Raw genomic sequence first — 18622 nt, forward strand, 5'->3', positions numbered from 1 at the left:
ACTTACTTCACAACCCGGGTTAGAATGTTTAGTTGCCTTCCCTCGGGTCGCTCTCTCCTCAGCCCTGTTTCCACATCTAACCGCTCGGTTTATGTGTACCAGAGAATATGCCGGATTCTTATCCGGGAGGAGGGGACAGGTATGGGAACTATACTAACCCTTCTATGTGTTCTCTTGCTACTGCGTTTCTCCAACCGGTATCTCACTGGGGAGAACAGAAATTCCATGCACGGCTTTGTCGTAAAATGTCGTTATGTAGACTGTACAGAAAGAGACGGGAGAAAAGTGTTTAGAGCACCACGTGGACTTTAACTCTTTGTAACGTGAAGGGGCTAAAATTCACACAAACAAATATATAGTATTCTGTTCAAAACTTTGGTACCTCTGCAGCAAGTTTAAAATGTTCCCCCTTCACATTTTATGGCAATTACTCCTCTCCTTAATAATACATTGATGTGGATGTCCACAATTTGACAATTCTGGCGTCTAATAAAGGCAGAAAGACTAGTCAAGATACGCGCACAGACATTGACAAACGAAAACATTTAATTATGTCATTTTCCAATTGCATTGGAAAATGACATATACCTCATTCTAGAATCATTCAGACTGCGGGGAGAAAAATGATCAAACTTCGTGATTTTCTGTAAAATACATTTGTGAAAAATAACCTGTTGAAAATCGTAAAGCAGTCGTCTTCATAGTTAAACAAATAATAATACATATATACATTGATTGAAACACAACAATTAGCTGTTTTAATCCTCGTAGTCGTGCGGTTTCATTGGGTAGGAACTAATCTGACATTGATAGTGTTTGGTCAGACGGTGAGAAGTGTAGCACAGGTGGTCCCATCTTGGCTACATTGTAATCAGAGCGGAGAGGAAAGCAAACCCGTCCATATTACAGCTGCTGTGTCAGGTACAACAATCCCTTTAAATTTCGTTGTCATTGCCATTTACTCGAGCCAATGACACTGTTTAGATTGAGTATAGTATGCACTCTGTTCGTGTGTTGCTTGTCAAAAAAAAGTATTATTTATTGGTCAAACCTTTCACCAGAAGATGGCTAGTTAGCTGTCGGCAGCAACTAACAAATGCGTTGCGCATTCAAAATGACAGCTCGCCGCTTTGAAAGGCAATGTGAAACCTGCGTATAGGTGTGAACAAGATTTTTTTGTAGTTGTAGACGTTTATATAATTCTGTTGCAATAGTTAGGTGACGATTCTTTGTCCTCTACATAGTCAGTTTGTATGGTGCCCGACTTTTCTTTGTCATGTCCCTCCTCCGTAGTGCAATGTTTGGACTCTCGACGTGTCTGTGATCATTCCTGGGTCGGTGATTGGTAACTAGTAGGATGACAACGTCAGTTTTGTTGCTCCTCCTGTGTTCTCCAACATGGCCTACTATATTATGATGCTTTGTAGAGACGGCATTATTGCTCCAAATACCGTGATTGTTGCAACATTTACGGCCGACGAAATATGTTTTGCTGTCTATCGCAGTGGCATTGATGCTGTTGTATAGAGATTTTCTGATGAATCCAAGGAGGTTAGCCAGCTAGCTGTCGGAACAGGGAAGGTTAGATTTTTGTTATGTCAGCTCAGCCGACCTCTTACTGGCCATGTCTTATTCCACATCAAAATGGAAGTTGTTGTTTTGACTTCATCGTTCATGGCTAAAGGTTGGCCACGGAAACCGGTTTAATAATGTAAAGGCGACGGGAGTTGCAAAGTCACATAATTGCATTGATCGAGTAATAGCCTTTCTGTAAATCCTACTTTCACGTGACACAAGCTATTGGACTGCGGTTTTTCCCCAGGGAATTGGATGATCAGTAAAGCCTCGTTCTAATCCATGCTTGTCAAGTGTGTCAGTGACTTGTACATTAGTTGTATAGAATGATTGAAAGATGGATGCATCACAATAGTGCCCTGGTAAGATCCAGCCAGGTGTTCCACAATTCTGACACCCCTATCACCCCTTCCGTGTGCCCCAGCGGTTTCCATGGTGATGGACCCTCCCGGTGGGCGAGATGAGCGGCGGCGTCAGGCGGAGCGTCTTCGAAGGGAGGAGGCGTACTATCACTTCATCAACGATCTGAGCGAGGAAGAGTACCGCCTCATGAGAGACAGCAACCTGCTGGGCACACCTGGTGAGAGGAACCTAGAACACCTGACCTCACTAGAACCCCAGGAGCCTAGAACACCTGACCTCACAAGAACCCCAGGAGCCTAGAACACCTGACCTCACTAGAACCCCAGGAACCTAGAATACCTGACGTCACTAGAACCCGCTATAATGTAGGGCTGCACAGCTCCAATCGCTCAGGGCAGTGGTGTTGCTGGTTTTCTCCATGTTTTTAAATCACAGGCTAATTTGTATTAGGACAGCTATGTGCCCGGTCCCCCTAGCCAATCAGTGGCGCTAATTAATGCCATGGAGAAACGAAAACCAGCAGGACTGCAGCCCTCGGATTGGCGTAGTTGTCCACCCCTGTCCAAACCCAATACACCAATGCAGACTCGCTAATACAATCTAATATAGGCCGTCATTGTAAATAACAATTTGTTCTTAACTGACTTGCCTAGTTAAAGGTAAAATAAAACACAAACATTTGTAATATCACATTATAATATAATGGCTCCATGTTGGCCACTAAGGGCTGAACTGGACCCTCAACAATGAAGCATATAACCTACCCCATATCATACACTCTCCATCTTGACCTAACAGGGGACATGTTATTCCCCAGGTGAAGTGACAGCGGAGGAGCTACGGCAGCGCCTGGACGGGGCAAAGGAGCGTGTGTCATCTCAGCCCCGACCTGAACCACGCCCACAAAATACGGAGGCCGGAGAAGAGGAGGGGAGCAGCGGTGAGGGGGAGGAGAGGGGGGCATGGAAGGAATATTGGGGAGGAAATGGATGCTAAAGGGTCTAGCCTGTATAACCTAAACTTGACAGGATGTAATGGTTCTCAAAAGGTTCATAACCTAATTGCTGCTGTATAGTACTGACGTATTACTAGATAATTACAACTGACTCAGTTCAGTAACGAGCCACTGTCTGTATAGGTACTGCTGAGCCGGGAGCAGAGACATCTAATGGCGACTCACTGCTGGAGTGGCTGAACACTTTCCGACGAACCGGGAATGCCACACGGAGCGGCCAGAGCGGCAACCAGACGTGGCGCGCGGTCAGCCGCACCAACCCCAACAGTGGAGAGTTCCGCTTCAGCCTGGAGATCAACATCAACCATGAGCAGCCGGAACCAGGGGAGCACAGTGACACCCCCGACCCCTCAGAATTGTCCCCTGTCCCCCCTCCATCCACAGCGTCCATACGCACTTCCCCTTCCACTCGCCCCTCACCCTACACCCCTGCCCGGCCCTCCCCCTATCCCTCACCTCGAGCAACCCTGGGCAGGAGGGCTCAAACCCGCCGTACACGCAGTACTACCACCCCTCCTCTGACTACTGCACCCTTCACCTCACCCCTGTCCCCCTACTGCTCTAAGGAGTACAACAGCCCTCCACCTCCCCCATTCCCCATCACCCCCCCTACCCTTCAGGATCAAAGCAGCCCTCCACAGCTCCAGTCCCCAAGCGGAGCTTCCTCCCAAGAGGAGAGGCAGGAGGAGGGGGTTGCTACCCTGGACTGCCCCCGTGTAGCGCCCCAGTCTGGCCCCCAGGGGGCGTCTGTGGGGCGTGAGCCACACAGCAGCAGGACTCGATCCCGCGGCCGGACCCGCAGGGCTGTGGCAGGAGGTGGGACTTCCTCCCGATCATCTAGGAGACGTAGCCGCTCCCCTCTTCAGAGAAACCTCGCCCCTATCTCAGCTACCTTATCCCCTAATGGTGGGAGTGGAAATGGTGGCTCTAATAATATCCACACTGCCGAGCCCAGCAACGGAACTGCTTCTGTCTCCATGGAGACCGGTGAAGCCGTGTCAGAGCCGGCTGTAGTATCAGAGCCTGTTCCAGAGGCAGAGGAGCAGGAGGGAGAGGCACACACGGCCGGGGCGGGGGGCGCCGGAGGGGTACGCCGCCATCCCACCATCATGCTGGACCTGCAGGTGCGTCGCATCCGACCAGGAGAGAACCGGGACCGAGACAGCATCGCCAGCCGTACCCGCTCCCGGGCCCGCGCTGCTGAGAATACCGTCACCTTCGAGAGTGACAGTGGAGGCTTCCGGCGCACCATCTCCCGCTCGGAGCGGGCCGGGATCCGGACCTACGTCAGCACCATCCGGATCCCTCTGAGGAGGATCAGTGAGACGGGCCTGGGGGAGCCCAGCTCCACCGCCCTGCGCTCCATCCTCAGACAGATCATGACCGGCTTCGGAGAGCTCAGCTCCCTCATGGAGACGGAGGCTGACTCTGAGACCACCGGGGGCACGCCAGGTCACCAGGACCCTGCTGGACCCAACGCAAACACCACCACACAGGCCTACCATGGCAACGAGAGTGGAACTGGGGTGGAAGGTCAGGCAGGAGGGGTGGAGATGGAGACCGAGGGAGTGGCAGGGGCTGAGGAGGAAGGAGGCCAGGAGAGATTAGTCGGGAGTGACGGCGGTGCCGGTGGAGTCCCTACCCCCAATGAGGGTCGGCCGACGAGCAGGGACACAAACAACCTCGTGGAAAACGGCACACTGCCCATCCTGCGTCTGGCCCACTTCTTTCTGCTCAACGATGAGGAGGACGAGGAGCACCCTCGTGGCCTGACCAAAGAGCAGATCGATAATCTGGCCACGCGCACCTATGGCCAGGCTAGCCTGGAGGGAGAGGCGGGGCGCGCCTGCAGCGTCTGCATTAATGAGTATGCCCAGGGGAATAAGCTGCGCCGCCTGCCCTGCGCCCACGAGTTCCACATCCACTGCATTGACCGCTGGCTCTCTGAAAACAACACCTGCCCCATCTGCAGGCAGCCCATCCTCCCTGTGCACCAGGACTGACCCTGCCCTGAGATCCCTAGAACCCCCTGACCCTAGACCGCCACCAGCTACACCTTGCCACCTGTTGGCTGAACTGAGCATGCCCGAGCGGAGTGGACGGTGCATGTACATAGCGCTTTAATGTTTTCATTTATCATTGCGCTATCCATTGAGGGGGGGGGGGGACTATAAATGCAGAGAATTAACAAAGCTTTATTTTTTTAGAAGTATTTTATTTTCAGCACTTTTTTTTCCCCCTCCTTGTTTCTGTTTGGCCACTCTGTCATGATGTCACTGAGGTCCACATGTAAAGATAGGACTTATGCTAATGAGCTACTATAGCCAGCTGCTGCTCCTCTACCTGATGTGCTGTGACATCACCCTGTCACAACCAGACTACAGTAATCAGTCAGACACATCTCTGGACTTGATTTGGTTGAGAACGTGTAAATATGTCACCGCCTCCTGTGTTTTGGGGTTCAGAAGAGAAAGTCCTCAGTCGCATTGCATTTTTAATCAGAAGCAGGAAACAGCCATTTTAAGTTAAAGCTAATATTGGAATCTTCCATTTTAAAGCCCCGACATTCCTTTCAAAGTGTCCTCTATGATTTGACATTGTGTGGACAGAGGCTGTCGTGTATCCTGACTTTTGAATGAGTTTTCACTTGGTCCCAAGGATCCTGTTGTTTGCCCACCTGTTCAGTATATTTCAACCTAGCCATCGAACCCCACCGATCCACAGTGGATGTTCAACATTTCATTCCGTTACAGCCTTTGACACTAAAATATTAGTACCCCAAGTCCGAAAGAAACATCTAAAGAAAAGGATTATCAGGAAAGTGTGTGATTTAGCAGCAAGCACTTGTAGTAGAACTTGTCTGTTACAGAGACAGGCCAATAATGTTGATGCTAGACTAGGAGTTGTGCAATAACATGGAGGGAAGGAAGGACTGTTTTTCATAGTTACATGTTAAAACATTATAGTGCTGTTCTTTCTCCCTTGTTTACTCCTTGGCATCAATGATTAGTTCCTCTGTTGGGAAATAGAGTATCTGCTCAGTAGTATTCTGTCCCTCTACCCTCGGCCTCCTAGAGATACCCCAGTAATCAAAAAGTAGTTCATCACCTCCCATTCCTTTAACGTCTGTGTTTTAAAGTCCCAGTTCTGGTAGCACCTGCCTGTCATGGCCTGATTTCCATGTTCACAAACCTGAAAGGAATGAATAGGTGAAAGCAAAATGGTTCCGGCACCACTCAACCATTTTCTATATCTGTCCAATCCTTTCAGATCAGTGAACAACAGATTTCTTCCTCCATTAGCCTGGCCTAGATCTCAATTGGCTTTTCCTGCATGCAGTATCACCATGTTACCACCAGGGGCAGCATTCACCACAGTACAACATGGTGAGAACTGGAGGCCAGTGTTATCGGTGTCCAGGTAGGGCAGGGGTTTTCTGTCATTTGAATCCTGACCTTTGTCATGCAGACCCATGAGACAGGGGTGTGATAATTGGGTAATATTGCTCTTTGTATACTGCAGAATCTGAGCGTACGTGCATTGTGGAGCTGTGAGTGTGATGAATAAGTGTGTGTGTGTTAGAGCTGAAGGAAGTGACAAAACAGAATGTCATATGATTTAGCAGCATTAATCAGTCACCTGAATGTTAATCTAAGACCGAGTGGGAGGGTTTGTGGCCATCGAATTCAGAATTTAGTATTTATTCTGTTCCTATTTAATGAGATCAAAAACATCCTTTGAGATATTGAATACTTATTGTTATGTGATGAGATTAAAACAAACTGTTAAGATTAATGTGTTCTGTTACTGTGTAATATAAATATACAAGGGTTTTCTTCTCTGCTCCTTAACAATGGAATTAAATACAGCTTTGTTATGCCTGGAGTTATTTTGTGTGACTGTGTTTGTGTTCCTCACACAAAACCACTGGTTTTATCCACATCTTCTCCTATGACACGACATAACCCAGTGTGATGGTTTCTCTCCCTGTCTTTAATTTAACTTTCTCTCTCCTTAGGCTACAAATTACTCATAGGCCTATGAAATTAGATTAATGTAACACTTCATTTTTTAAATATCCAAATATTAAATAACCATAGTGCTAAGTCATATTCCCTATATCCATTTAGCATGCTATTTAACCTAGCTCTGCAGTGTTGGCCTCCTGCAGCCTATGGCTACTGCGTTACTAGGTTATTTTTTACACATGACATGTTAGACTATTAATTTATGGCACACATTGGCTACATGCATATCCAGTGGAAGCAAAGTGAGTCTGAACGAAGGAACGAGGTTAGCCTTTTTGTGAGTTTGGCTGAGGACGAAGCCGCACGAACACATGGCATCTATGCGCGCCCTCGTCGCTGCTGAATCGACCCACCACTGTCCCTCGTCCTACTGGTCGGTTATGATTCATCTCCGAGCGAATGCAGCCTTGTCCCGTGCTCGCATTCCCCGCTGTGACAGTGAGCCACTAGCATGCCGGTGCCCCGGACGCCATCTTCCAGCCTGATACAGAACCGCACAAGTTCAGGATGTATTTCAACCCGCGATCGAAGAAGATCCACAGCGAGGGCGGTAAGCGTGGCTAGAGGGGACGACGCATGTACTGTAGTCTACAGCTCCATGGGTATTTATAGGGGTCGAACTGGCAGCGACATAAACATTGCGACGAGGACTGATTGATTGATTCTATTGACAATTTGTGCAATCTGGCCTATTATATATATGTGCTTTAGGCTATATTATTGGGACTATAGGGGTTGGGATGGCCTTGTTTATCCCAGGACTGCGGCACGGAGGCGGTGCACCCTGTCATAGGCTACACAGTCAGTGCAGGGCTAATTTTCTATTGGCATGGACTGACTCGGATTGTGGGCTCAGCGCTTCAACTGAGTCAGTGTCGAATGCTTTGTATAGCGTAGCGTACTGTGCGTAATTATGCTGTGCAAAAATAATTCAGTAAATACCGGTAGATGGAGACGAGGTTAGTGTAGGTTAGCGGGGACCGAGATGTCATGTCCTCACTTTAAACAGTGCGCGCACTCGTTCATGCGCACGTAATAGACTAGCCTACAGAAATGCCTATGTAGGCTATTTGTCCACGGAATCGATTTACTTTCCCAGGGCGAATGGGTTAATGGTGTGAAGAGTGCAAACTGTCAGGACAGGACAAACTTTAGTCCGAGAACACATAACTGCCCACAGTTCGGCACGGTGGGAGAGCCCGTTGTTTAACACAGTCGTTACTTAAAGGCAACGTGACTAAGGGATCTTATTCTAAGCCCCTAGCGGGAAGGCCATCTCACCTGTTAAGGTCACGCGGGACCCACACAGTTGAACACGACATCTGTGCTAGTTTAGTCTACATAATAGAGACATTATCTGGGCCTGTATACTGGTGCAGAATAGTGATCGGTCTTTTGGGGCTATTCATTGCGCTTTTGTCCCCGAAAAAAAACAATGCGTCACAGATGCGCTTTTGCCCTCTATGCGTTACAGGGACAGCAGAAAGCATCATTGCACAGTACTCCCCGCACAGCGCATACTTATTTTATCCACGGACTCTAGCCTATGTACACACGGAAAATCCTAGCATGATTATTGGCGTTTTGACCATGTCGGGAGTGACAGCTATAAGAGGTTTTGGGTCAAGGCTGCAGGGATTAGAGAGGAGGAGGTCAGGGTTTTGGGAGATAGTTGGGGCAGGTTTGATGCAGCAATTGTCCTGGAAGAGGGTATGCATGTGGCTGAATGACCTTGAGTGACTGGCACAATTAACTGGCACAAGTGCATTGTGGCGGGTGTTTGTGTGTGACTGAATGTTTTTCCTCCAACAGGTTCTAGTGAGAGACTCCAGGGAAAGCTGATATTGACAGAAAAGTACTTTTACTCTGGGTTAATAAGGACAGTCAGGACCCAGGAGTCAAGACAGGACAATACATCCGGGAACAAACACTCATACTATCCCTATAGACCTATTAACGGACCCCCCCAGTGACATTTAAGGGAGATGTTGACAGTTCTTCACTGATTATATATTGTATGTACAAGTGAGTAACCTGTAAGGTGTGAGATGGGAATGTGGTTTTTGCATATCCCACTCTCCCTGAGACACACTCAGAGAGTGGGGTCAGGGGTCAGACAATATTGACAGCTACCCAGGAGCAATTAGGGTTAATTGCCTTGCTCGGGATTTGATCCAGCAACCTTTTGGTTACTTTCCCAATGCTCCTAACCGCCAGGATACCTGCCACCGCATTACTATTCTGTGTGTGTATAGTCCCCAGAGAAGTTTGGTTTGTTTACCATGTATAAAGATATAATGATATAAATCAGGCTATTGTCTGTGTGTCTGAGGCGGGTCTTTCTGGGGACATACACTACATGACCAAAAGTATATGGACACCTTCTCTTGGAACATCTCATTCCAAAATCATGGGCATTAATATGGAGTTGGTCCCCCTTTGCTGCTACATCATATCAGCCTTCACTCTTCTGGGAAGACTTTCCACTAGATGTTGGAACATTGCTGCCGGGGACTTGCTTCCATTCAGCCACAAGAGCATTAGTGCTGTCGGGCGCTGATGTTGGGCGATTAGACCTGGCTCGCAGTCTGCGTTACAATTCATCCCAATGGGATTGAGGTCAGGGCTCTGTGTAGGCCAGTCAAGTTCTTCCACACCTATCTTGACAAAAATATTTATGTATGGACCTCGCTTTGACAATACCCCCGTGCACATGCTGAAACAGGAAAGGGCCTTCCCCAAACTGTTGCCACAAAGTGGGAAGCACAGAATCGTCTAGAATGTCATTGTATGCTGTAGCGTTAAGAGTTCCCTTCATTGGAACTAAGGGGCCTGAACCATAAAAAACAGCCCCAGACCATTATTCCTCCTCCACCAAACTTTGCAGTTGGCACTATGCATTGGGGCAGGTAGCTTTCTCCTGACATCTGCCAAAATCTTACTACCAGATGGTGAAGTGTGATTCATCACTCCAGAGAACGCATTTCCACTGCTCCAGAGTCCAATGGCGGCAAGCTTTACACCACTCCAGCCGACGCTTGGCATTGCGCATGGTGATCTTAGGCTTGTGTGCAGCTTCCCGGCCATGGAAACCCATTTCGAGAAGCAGATTGGATCTCCGTAGTGAGTGTTTCAACTGAGGACAGATGATTTTTACGGGCTACAGGCTTCAGCACTCGGCGGGCCCATTCTGTGAGCTTATGTGGCCTACCAGTTCGCGGATGTGCCGTTGTTGCTCCAAGACGTTTACACTTCAAAATGACAGCACTTCCAGTTGACCGGGGAAGCTTTAGCAGGGCAGAAATTTGACAAATGGTGGCATCCTATGACGGTGCCACGTTGCAAGTCACTGAGCTATTCAGTAAGGCCATTCTACTGCCAATGTTTGTCTATGGAGATTGCATGGCTGTATGCTCGATACTATGCACCTGTCAGCAACGGGTGTTGCTGATATAGCCAAATCAACTCATTTGAATGGGTATCCACATACCTTTGTTATATATAGTGTATAATTCCTGGCTGTAATGGCTGCTAGGTTGTTAAGGATACCATTTGGGGAATGAATGCTCTCTATGGATGGATGTGTGGCTGGCACGGTCAGTCTAGGGAACAAATATGATGAGCTCCAGAAAAGCTTCAGGAGGCAATGTGATCAGTTGGCCACAGAGGAGCACTGTTGTACAACCGTCATGGGACTCAAGACAATGTCAACGACATTCCAACAGCATTCACAAGTAGAAACACACACACAGTCTACATAAACACGCAGGCACACACACACACACACACACACACACACACACACACACACACACACAGTCAATTGCCTCTTCTAGACTCACACCTGAACTCACCTACACACACACACATCGATTACTTACTCACACGTGTGTTGTTGTGTGTGGCCAGCCCAGGACAATAGTGGCATTGCGTGACTGACTCTCTGTGTTGTTCTCTCCCGTCCCAAGCAGTGAGCCTACTCCTTTATCTTTGTCTCCCATCCCACGGCTGGTGGCCTACTCCCTTATCTTTGTCTCCCGTCCCACGGCTGGTGGCCTACTCCCTTATCTTTGTCTCCCGTCCCACGGCTGGTGGTCTACTCCCTTATATTTGTCTCCTGTCCCACGGCTGGTGGCCTACTCCCTTATCTTTGTCTCCCGTCCCACGGCTGGTGGCCTACTCCCTTATATTTGTCTCGTCCTGTCCCACGGCTGGTGGCCTACTCCCTTATCTTTGTCTCCTGTCCCACGGCTGGTGGCCTACTCCCTTATCTTTGTCTCCCGTCCCACGGCTGGTGGCCTACTGCCTTATCTTTCTCCCGTCCCACGGCTGGTGGCCTACTCCCTTATCATTGTCTCCTGTCCCACGGCTGGCCTACTCCCTTATCTTTGGCCTACTGGCCCCTTATCTTTGTCTCCCGTCCCACGGCTGGTGGCCTACTGCCTTATCTTTTTCTCCCGTCCCACGGCTGGTGGCCTACTCCCTTATCTTTGTCTCCTGTCCCACGGCTGGTGGCCTACTCCCTTATCTTTGTCTCCCGTCCCACGGCTGGTGGCCTACTCCCTTATCTTTGTCTCCCGTCCCACGGCTGGTGGCCTACTCCCTTATCTTTGTCTCCTGTCCCACGGCTGGTGGCCTACTCCCTTATCTTTGTCTCCTGTCCCACGGCTGGTGGCCTACTCCTTTATCTTTGTCTCCTGTCCCATGGCTGGTGGCCTACTCCTTTATCTTTGTCTCCTGTCCCATGGCTGATGGCCTACTCCTTTATCTTTGTCTCCTGTCCCATGGCTGGTGGCCTGCTCCATGATTTCTGGGGCTGGCACCCCTCACTGCTTGGAGTTCACAGGCTGGCACCCCTGTTACGTTCCCCAGATTATGTGTTGTAGATTGTGTATTTGCATGTGTTTATTTCAGGAAATGGCTTCCTGAAATCCCTCAAGCAGCTGATTGGTCGACTCCAGGGCTAATTGGAGAGCTGACCCCGCCCCCTCGTCAAGACGCAGCTGTCTCCAATTACCCATTCCTTCTGACACTATATAAAAGCCAGTGTTCTGTTCAGGGGGAGGATCTCTTCTTTTTGGAGGTAGAGATTTTGCTGGAGGTAGGGATTGCTGAGATTGATTGTGATAGAGGTTGATTTTGCTGGAAAGTGGTATGTTCTGTGAGTTTGTTGCTCAGATAGAGCTTATTTGACATCCTTTTGTTTCTTAGTTTGTTTGAAATTGTTTAATATTCTGTTTCATTTGTTCCCAGGGGGGAAGGGGAAGGCACCTAGGGAGTGCTTAGGCAAGAGGCCCACGGGCATACATATACCCGTAGCATATTCGCTGTCTAGGCACACTAGGTAAGACCTGGGCGGACCACCCCTTGTATTTTGGTTAGGGCACCAGGTGGTGCTAAATTAGGTAAGTAGTGGGTAGGCAGGTAAAATAGGAGGGGGGCTTTGAGATTTACTTTCTTTGCTTTGGTTCCGTCCAGCCCCTTTTCCCCATATTACCGTGTAAAGGAATAAAGTCCTTGTAAACGGTACCACATTCTGCCTGTTGTCATTCTTACTTGCACCTACAGTCCATACCTTTTTCGCTTCACAGAGAGTTTAGTTGTAGCAGGGTGTTGCGTTCCCTCTTCATAGAGGCGTGCGTAACATAATGGGGGCTCATCCGGGATCTTTCCATTAAACCCACCGGACCCTGCTGCTCTGAGCTCTCTCTGTGGTTAGTGATTGAGGTGTGATGGTAGGTTGTGAGTTTGGATGACTTGTTTAGTTAGTGTGTTCAGTAGACTGCATTGTAAAAGATGGCTGCCTCAGCCATCTCCAAGTTTTTCGAAGCGCCCTCTATTGATTGTTTGGTGAGGTTTCGTAAAGTAGACCTTGTAGCTATAGCTGACCATTATGGATTTGTATTCCCTGAGAAAGCCCTAAAGGCTGAGCTTTTGGTGCTAGTCAGGGAGGGTTTAGTGAGAGAACGGATTCTCTCATTGCAAGGAGAGGAGACGGGTAGACCTTCTGATGCCAAGTCGGAGGACAGGGCAGAGGAAGGGGTTCCTCGTACCCCCTTTACATTGCCCCGATTCGATCCTTTATCTTCTGCTTCGGGTCGTTCAGATGGGACTGCTAGGCTGAAGGTGAGGCTGGCTCGGTTAGAAATGGAGCAAAAAGATAAAGAGAGACAGATGAATTTTGAACTTGAAATTAGGAAAATAGAAGCTGACAAGGAGGTGAGGATCCGACAACTGGAGCTAGATGCTGGCTCCAGTGTGACTCCACAAGCTGCTCATCATCAAGCCCACTTCGATGTGAGTAAAAACATAGCTTTAGTCCCTCCATTCCGAGAGTCGGAAGTTGATTATTATTTCTCTGCGTTTGAGCGTGTGGCCGCTGCGCTGCATTGGCCACTCGAGGTTTGGCCGCTTCTGTTACAATGTAAATTGTCTGGGAAAGCCCAGGAAGTAGTAGCTGCTCTCTCCCTGGAAGACAGTTTACATTACGATACAGTTAAAACTACCGTGTTGCGGGCTTATGAGTTGGTGCCTGAAGCTTATAGGCAGCGCTTCAGGAACCACAAAAAAACGTCTCGCCGTACATTTGTTGAATTTGCTAGGGACAAAGGGTCTCTGTTTAGTCGTTGGTGTTCAGCCAGCAAAGCTAACACCTTTGCTGATATTCGGGAGATGATGCTGTTGGAGGACTTTAAAAGCAACCTCCCAGATAGACTTGTAGTTCATTTAAATGAACAGAAAGTGGTGACATTGGCCCAAGCAGCAGTGTTGGCAGATGAGTACGCTTTGACACACAAGACTGTCTTTGGTGCTCCATGTTTTGAAGGCCGGACGATTACGTCATCAGTTCCTCGTTCAGGTCGCTTTTCCTCTAACAACCCTAAGCCTTTTCAAGAAATCCGTGAATGTTATTACTGTCACCAAAAGGGTCACGTGATTGCGGACTGCCCAGTTTTGAAAAATAAACCGAAACGGTCCCAGTCACCGTCCCCAAAAATGAGAAGTTTGGGTTTAGTCAAGTCTTTGGATCGTCCATTGGATCGAGATATTGACTCAGCATTTGAGAAACCGGATCCTGTCTATGCTCCGTTTATCTCTGCCGGTTATGTTTCCTTAACAGGAGAACCAACTGATCAAAAGCCTATCCAAATCCTACGTGACACCGGGCGGCGCAGTCAGTAATCATTACTGATGCTTTACCCTGGTCTCCTGAAACGTATTGTGGCTCACATGTCATATTACAGGGGATAGAGACAAAAACCGTACCTGTACCATTACACTGGGTCCACTTAGTGTCAGACTTGGTATCAGGACGTTTCCGTGTTGGTGTAGTGTCTACACTGCCAGTATCAGGAGTAAAATTGCTACTAGGGAATGATATTGCTGGTGGTAATGTCACTCCTGTGTTAGAGGTAGTAGACAACCCAGAAATCAGAACTACAGATGAGAAATTGGTTCAAGCATTTCCACATGTTTTCCTGCTTGTGTGTTAACGAGGGCACAATCTCGCAAGCTAGGAGATGTGGTGGATTTGGCTAGTTCTATTTTTGAGAATGTTGAGGTAGAAGACAATGCACTGAGTATTCCTTCTGCATTGCCGACAGTTTTTACCCCGTAAAAACTAAGGCAGGGGAAAACGAAATCGCGCCCCAATTACATGACATTCTTTTGTCTGTCACCCCTGAGAAGGTGATTGAATGTCAAAAGAAGACACCAGTCTTCGCAAGTGTTTTGCTTCGGTAATTTCCATTGAGGAAGCTAAAACTAGACAGACTGCCTACTTTATGGAAGCAGGAGTTTTGATGTGTAAATGGGCATCTCATGACACCATTAATGACTGGAGTGAAGTGTGTCAAGTGGTTGTTCCTACACCGTTCCGACAGCAGGTGCTGTCACTCGCCCATGACCAGGCGTGGTTTGGACACTTGGGGATCACAAAGACCTATAACCGGGTCCTTCGTCATTTCTTCTGGCCAGGTTTGAAGTCTGACGTGGTCCAATTTTGTAAAACATGTCACATGTCAACTCACTGGGAAAGTGAATCAAACAGTTCCACGAGCGCCACTCTGCCCGATTCCTGTGGTAGGGGAACCGTTTGAAAGAGTGATAATTGATTGTGTAGGTCCATTGCCGAAAACCAGGTCAGGTAACCAGTTCCTACTAACAATAATGTGCAGTGCTACTCGATACCCAGAGGCTATTCCTCTCCGTACTATAACGGCTAAGACTGTGGTGAAGGCACTGGTGAAGTTCTTCTCTACGTTTGGACTCCCTAAAGTAATCCAAACTGATCAGGGATCCAACTTCATGTCTAAACTGTTTTCAAATGTGTTAAAGACATTGTGTATTTCCCATCAGGTCTCCAGTCCGTATCATCCAGAGAGTCAAGGAGCTCTAGAACGCTGGCATCAGACACTGAAGGCAATGCTACGCAAGTATTGTATGGATACCAGTACTGATTGGGATGAGGGGGTGCCCTTTGTCCTATTTGCTATAAGGGAAACGATACAAGAGTCCTTAGGGTTCAGCCCTGCTGACCTTGTGTTTGGACACACCCCACGGGGTCCGCTGAAAGTTTTGAAGGAGCATATCTTATCTCCTACACCCAGTAGCGCCCCTAAAAATGTGTTGGATTATGTCAGTAAGATGCGGGAGAGACTGCACGCCGCATGTGCGTTAGCCCAAAACTCTCTCTCCTCGTCTCAAAAACGCATGAAGTTGCATTATGACAAAAAGGCTGTTGGCCGTTCATTTGCACCAGGGGATCAAGTTTTAGTTTTGTTGCCAATCCCTGGCTCATCTCTGTCAGCACGTTTTTCTGGACCATATCTGGTGGAAAAGAAACTCAATGACACCAATTATGTGATAAAGACACCAGATCGAAGGCGTTCTTCCCGTGTGTGTCATGTTAACATGCTGAAAACATATTATGTGCGTGATTCTCCCGACAGCTCCTCAGGTAAGCCGGTCCAGCCCGCCGTCTCCAGTGTGGCTGCGGTGGTGCTGAAGCCTGGCTGGGACCTAGATGAGGATAAGGAGGACGGGTTGGAGTTACGCCATACATTACAGCAAGGTGAACGCCTATGTAATTCAGAGATGCTGAAGAAGTTACCCTCTCAAATGGAACATTTGGATAATGATCAAACTAAGGATCTTATCCTATTGATAAACAGTTTTCTCAGTGTGTTTCAGGACATTCCAAGTCGCACATCCATCTTGGAACATGACGTGGATGTGGGGAACGCTGTTCCTATACGTCAGCATCCGTACCGGGTTAATGCTAAGAAAAGAGAGGTAATGAAAAGTGAGGTAGCTTATTTATTACAGAATGACATGGCAAAACCCAGTAACAGCTCCTGGAGTTCTCCATGTATTCTTGTTCCTAAGCCTGACGGTACGTCCCGCTTATGTACGGACTATCGTCGCGTAAATGCAGTTACAAAGTCTGATTCTTTTCCTCTACCTCGCTTAGATGACTGTATTGATAGAATAGGCTCTGCTGCTTACGTTAGTAAGTTAGATTTGTTAAAAGGTTATTGGCAGGTGCCTCTGACCTCTCGAGCTTCTGACATATCGGCTTTTGTTACGCCAGATAACTTTGTACAATACACTGTGATGCCCTTTGGCATGTGTAATGCACCTGCTACTTTTCAGCGGCTAGTTAACATTGTGTTTGAAGATGTGCCAAATTGTACTGCGTACCTTGACGATGTGGTGATTCATTCGTCTACTTGGTCTGATCATCTCTCCACTTTGAAAAGTGTGTTTCAGCGATTGGAGAAGGCTTCTTTAACCCTCAATTTGGCCAAGTGTGAGTTTGGGAAGGCTACAGTGACTGACTTAGGGAAACAAGTGGGACGAGGTCAAGTGCGCCCAGTAACTGGCAAAGCAATTGTTGCCTTTCCTGCTCCCACTACTCGCCGCCAGTTGCGCAGATTCCTAGGGATGGTAGGGTACTATCGTACATTCTGTAAGAATTTCTCGACGGTAGTAGCTCCCCTTTCATCTCTGCTTAGTCCCAAGGTACCATTCAAGTGGTCCAAGGACTGTAACTACGCTTTTGAGTCCGCTAAAGCGCTACTTTGTAGTGCCCCAGTGCTTGCCGCCCCCAACTTTGACAAACCTTTTAAGTTGGAGGTAGATGCTAGTATTATGGGGGTGGGTGCGGTTCTCTTACAGGAAGATGAAGACGGAGTGGATCGGCCCGTCAGTTTCTTCTCCCGTAAATTCAACTCGTGTCAGTCAAGGTACTCTACAATCGAACAAGAGACGCTGGCTTTATTGCTTGCCTTACAGTTCTTTGAGGTATATGTGGGCTCCAGTGCCTTGCCTGTAGTGGTCTTCACAGACCATAATCCGTTGGTGTTCTTGAAACAAATGTACAACCAGAACTGCCGCCTTATGCGGTGGGCTCTGATTGTGCAAAGATATAATGTACAGATAGCTTATGTGAAGGGTTCGGCGAATGTGGTTGCTGACGCTCTATCACGGGTTTACTAACTGGGGATACGTTGGCATTTATTATTGCAAAACTAGGTTTGCAATTTTTGTGGTGGGCGTGTTACGTTCCCCAGATTATGTGTTGTAGATTGTGTATTTGCATGTGTTTATTTCAGGAAATGGCTTCCTGAAATCCCTCAAGCAGCTGATTGGTCGACTCCAGGGCTAATTGGAGAGCTGACCCCGCCCCCTCGTCAAGACGCAGCTGTCTCCAATTACCCATTCCTTCTGACACTATATAAAAGCCAGTGTTCTGTTCAGGGGGGAGGATCTCTTCTTTTTGGAGGTAGGGATTGCGCTGGAGGTAGGGATTGCGCTGGAGGTAGGGATTGCGCTGGAGGTAGGGATTTTGCTGGAGGTAGGGATTTTGCTGGAGGTAGGGATTTTGCTGGAGGTAGGGATTTTGCTGGAGGTAGGGATTTTGCTGGAGGTAGGGATTTTGCTGGAGGTAGGGATTTTGCTGGAGGTAGGGATTTTGCTGGAGGTAGGGATTTTGCTGGAGGTAGGGATTTTGCTGGAGGTAGGGATTTTGCTGGAGGTAGAGATTTTGCTGGAGGTAGGGATTTTGCTGGAGGTAGGGATTGCTGGAGGTAGGGATTGCTGGAGGTAGGGATTGCTGAGATTGATTGTGATAGAGGTTGATTTTGCTGGAAAGTGGTATGTTCTGTGAGTTTGTTGCTCAGATAGAGCTTATTTGACATCCTTTTGTTTCTTAGTTTGTTTGAAATTGTTTAATATTCTGTTTCATTTGTTCCCAGGGGGAAAGGGGAAGGCACCTAGGGAGTGCTTAGGCAAGAGGCCCGCGGGCATACATATACCCGTAGCATATTCGCTGTCTAGACACACTAGGTAAGACCTGGGCGGACCACCCCTTGTATTTTGGTTAGGGCACCAGGTGGTGCTAAATTAGGTAAGTAGTGGGTAGGCAGGTAAAATAGGAGAGGGGGGGGCTTTGAGATTTACTTTCTTTGCTTTGGTTCCGTCCAGCCCCTTTTCCCCATATTACCGTGTAAAGGAATAAAGTCCTTGTAAACGGTACCACATTCTGCCTGTTGTCATTCTTACTTGCACCTACAGTCCATACCTTTTTCGCTTCACGGAGAGTTTAGTTGTAGCAGGGTGTTGCGTTCCCTCTTCATAG

At 48.1% G+C, this 18622-nt stretch overlaps 2 protein-coding genes across 6 annotated transcripts in view; both read left to right on the forward strand.

Annotated features, from left to right (window-relative positions):
* The first annotated feature begins 24 nt into the window (after positions 1–24).
* LOC112227710 (E3 ubiquitin-protein ligase RNF6) lies at positions 25–6838 on the forward strand. Of its 3 annotated transcripts, none has more exons than XM_024392534.2 (4): positions 25–139; positions 2000–2155; positions 2756–2878; positions 3077–6838. In XM_024392534.2, exons 1-4 carry the CDS (start codon positions 25–27, stop codon positions 4954–4956), a joined length of 2274 nt encoding a protein of 757 aa, XP_024248302.2. In that variant the 3' UTR covers positions 4957–6838. The 3 variants fall into 3 exon arrangements, with proteins under 3 accessions (XP_024248302.2, XP_042164472.1, XP_024248303.2); XM_042308538.1 differs by lacking the exon at positions 25–139 and adding an exon at positions 775–921; XM_024392535.2 differs by lacking the exon at positions 25–139 and adding an exon at positions 958–1159.
* Positions 6839–7302: 464 nt separating this feature from the next.
* The window catches only part of LOC112227495 (phospholipid-transporting ATPase IB), a 139069-nt gene continuing 127749 nt past the window's right edge, over positions 7303–18622 (forward strand). For 2 of the 3 annotated variants that reach the window (XM_042308838.1, XM_042308840.1), the window contains exon 1: positions 7303–7531. In XM_042308838.1, the coding sequence (XP_042164772.1) occupies positions 7489–7531 (43 nt within the window). In that variant the 5' untranslated portion in view covers positions 7303–7488. The remainder of the gene's footprint in view (positions 7532–18622) is intronic. The other variant, XM_042308837.1, reaches the window with a different exon arrangement.

This window comes from Oncorhynchus tshawytscha, linkage group LG29 (genome assembly GCF_018296145.1).
Source record: "Oncorhynchus tshawytscha isolate Ot180627B linkage group LG29, Otsh_v2.0, whole genome shotgun sequence".
Classification (NCBI taxonomy): domain Eukaryota; kingdom Metazoa; phylum Chordata; class Actinopteri; order Salmoniformes; family Salmonidae; genus Oncorhynchus; species Oncorhynchus tshawytscha.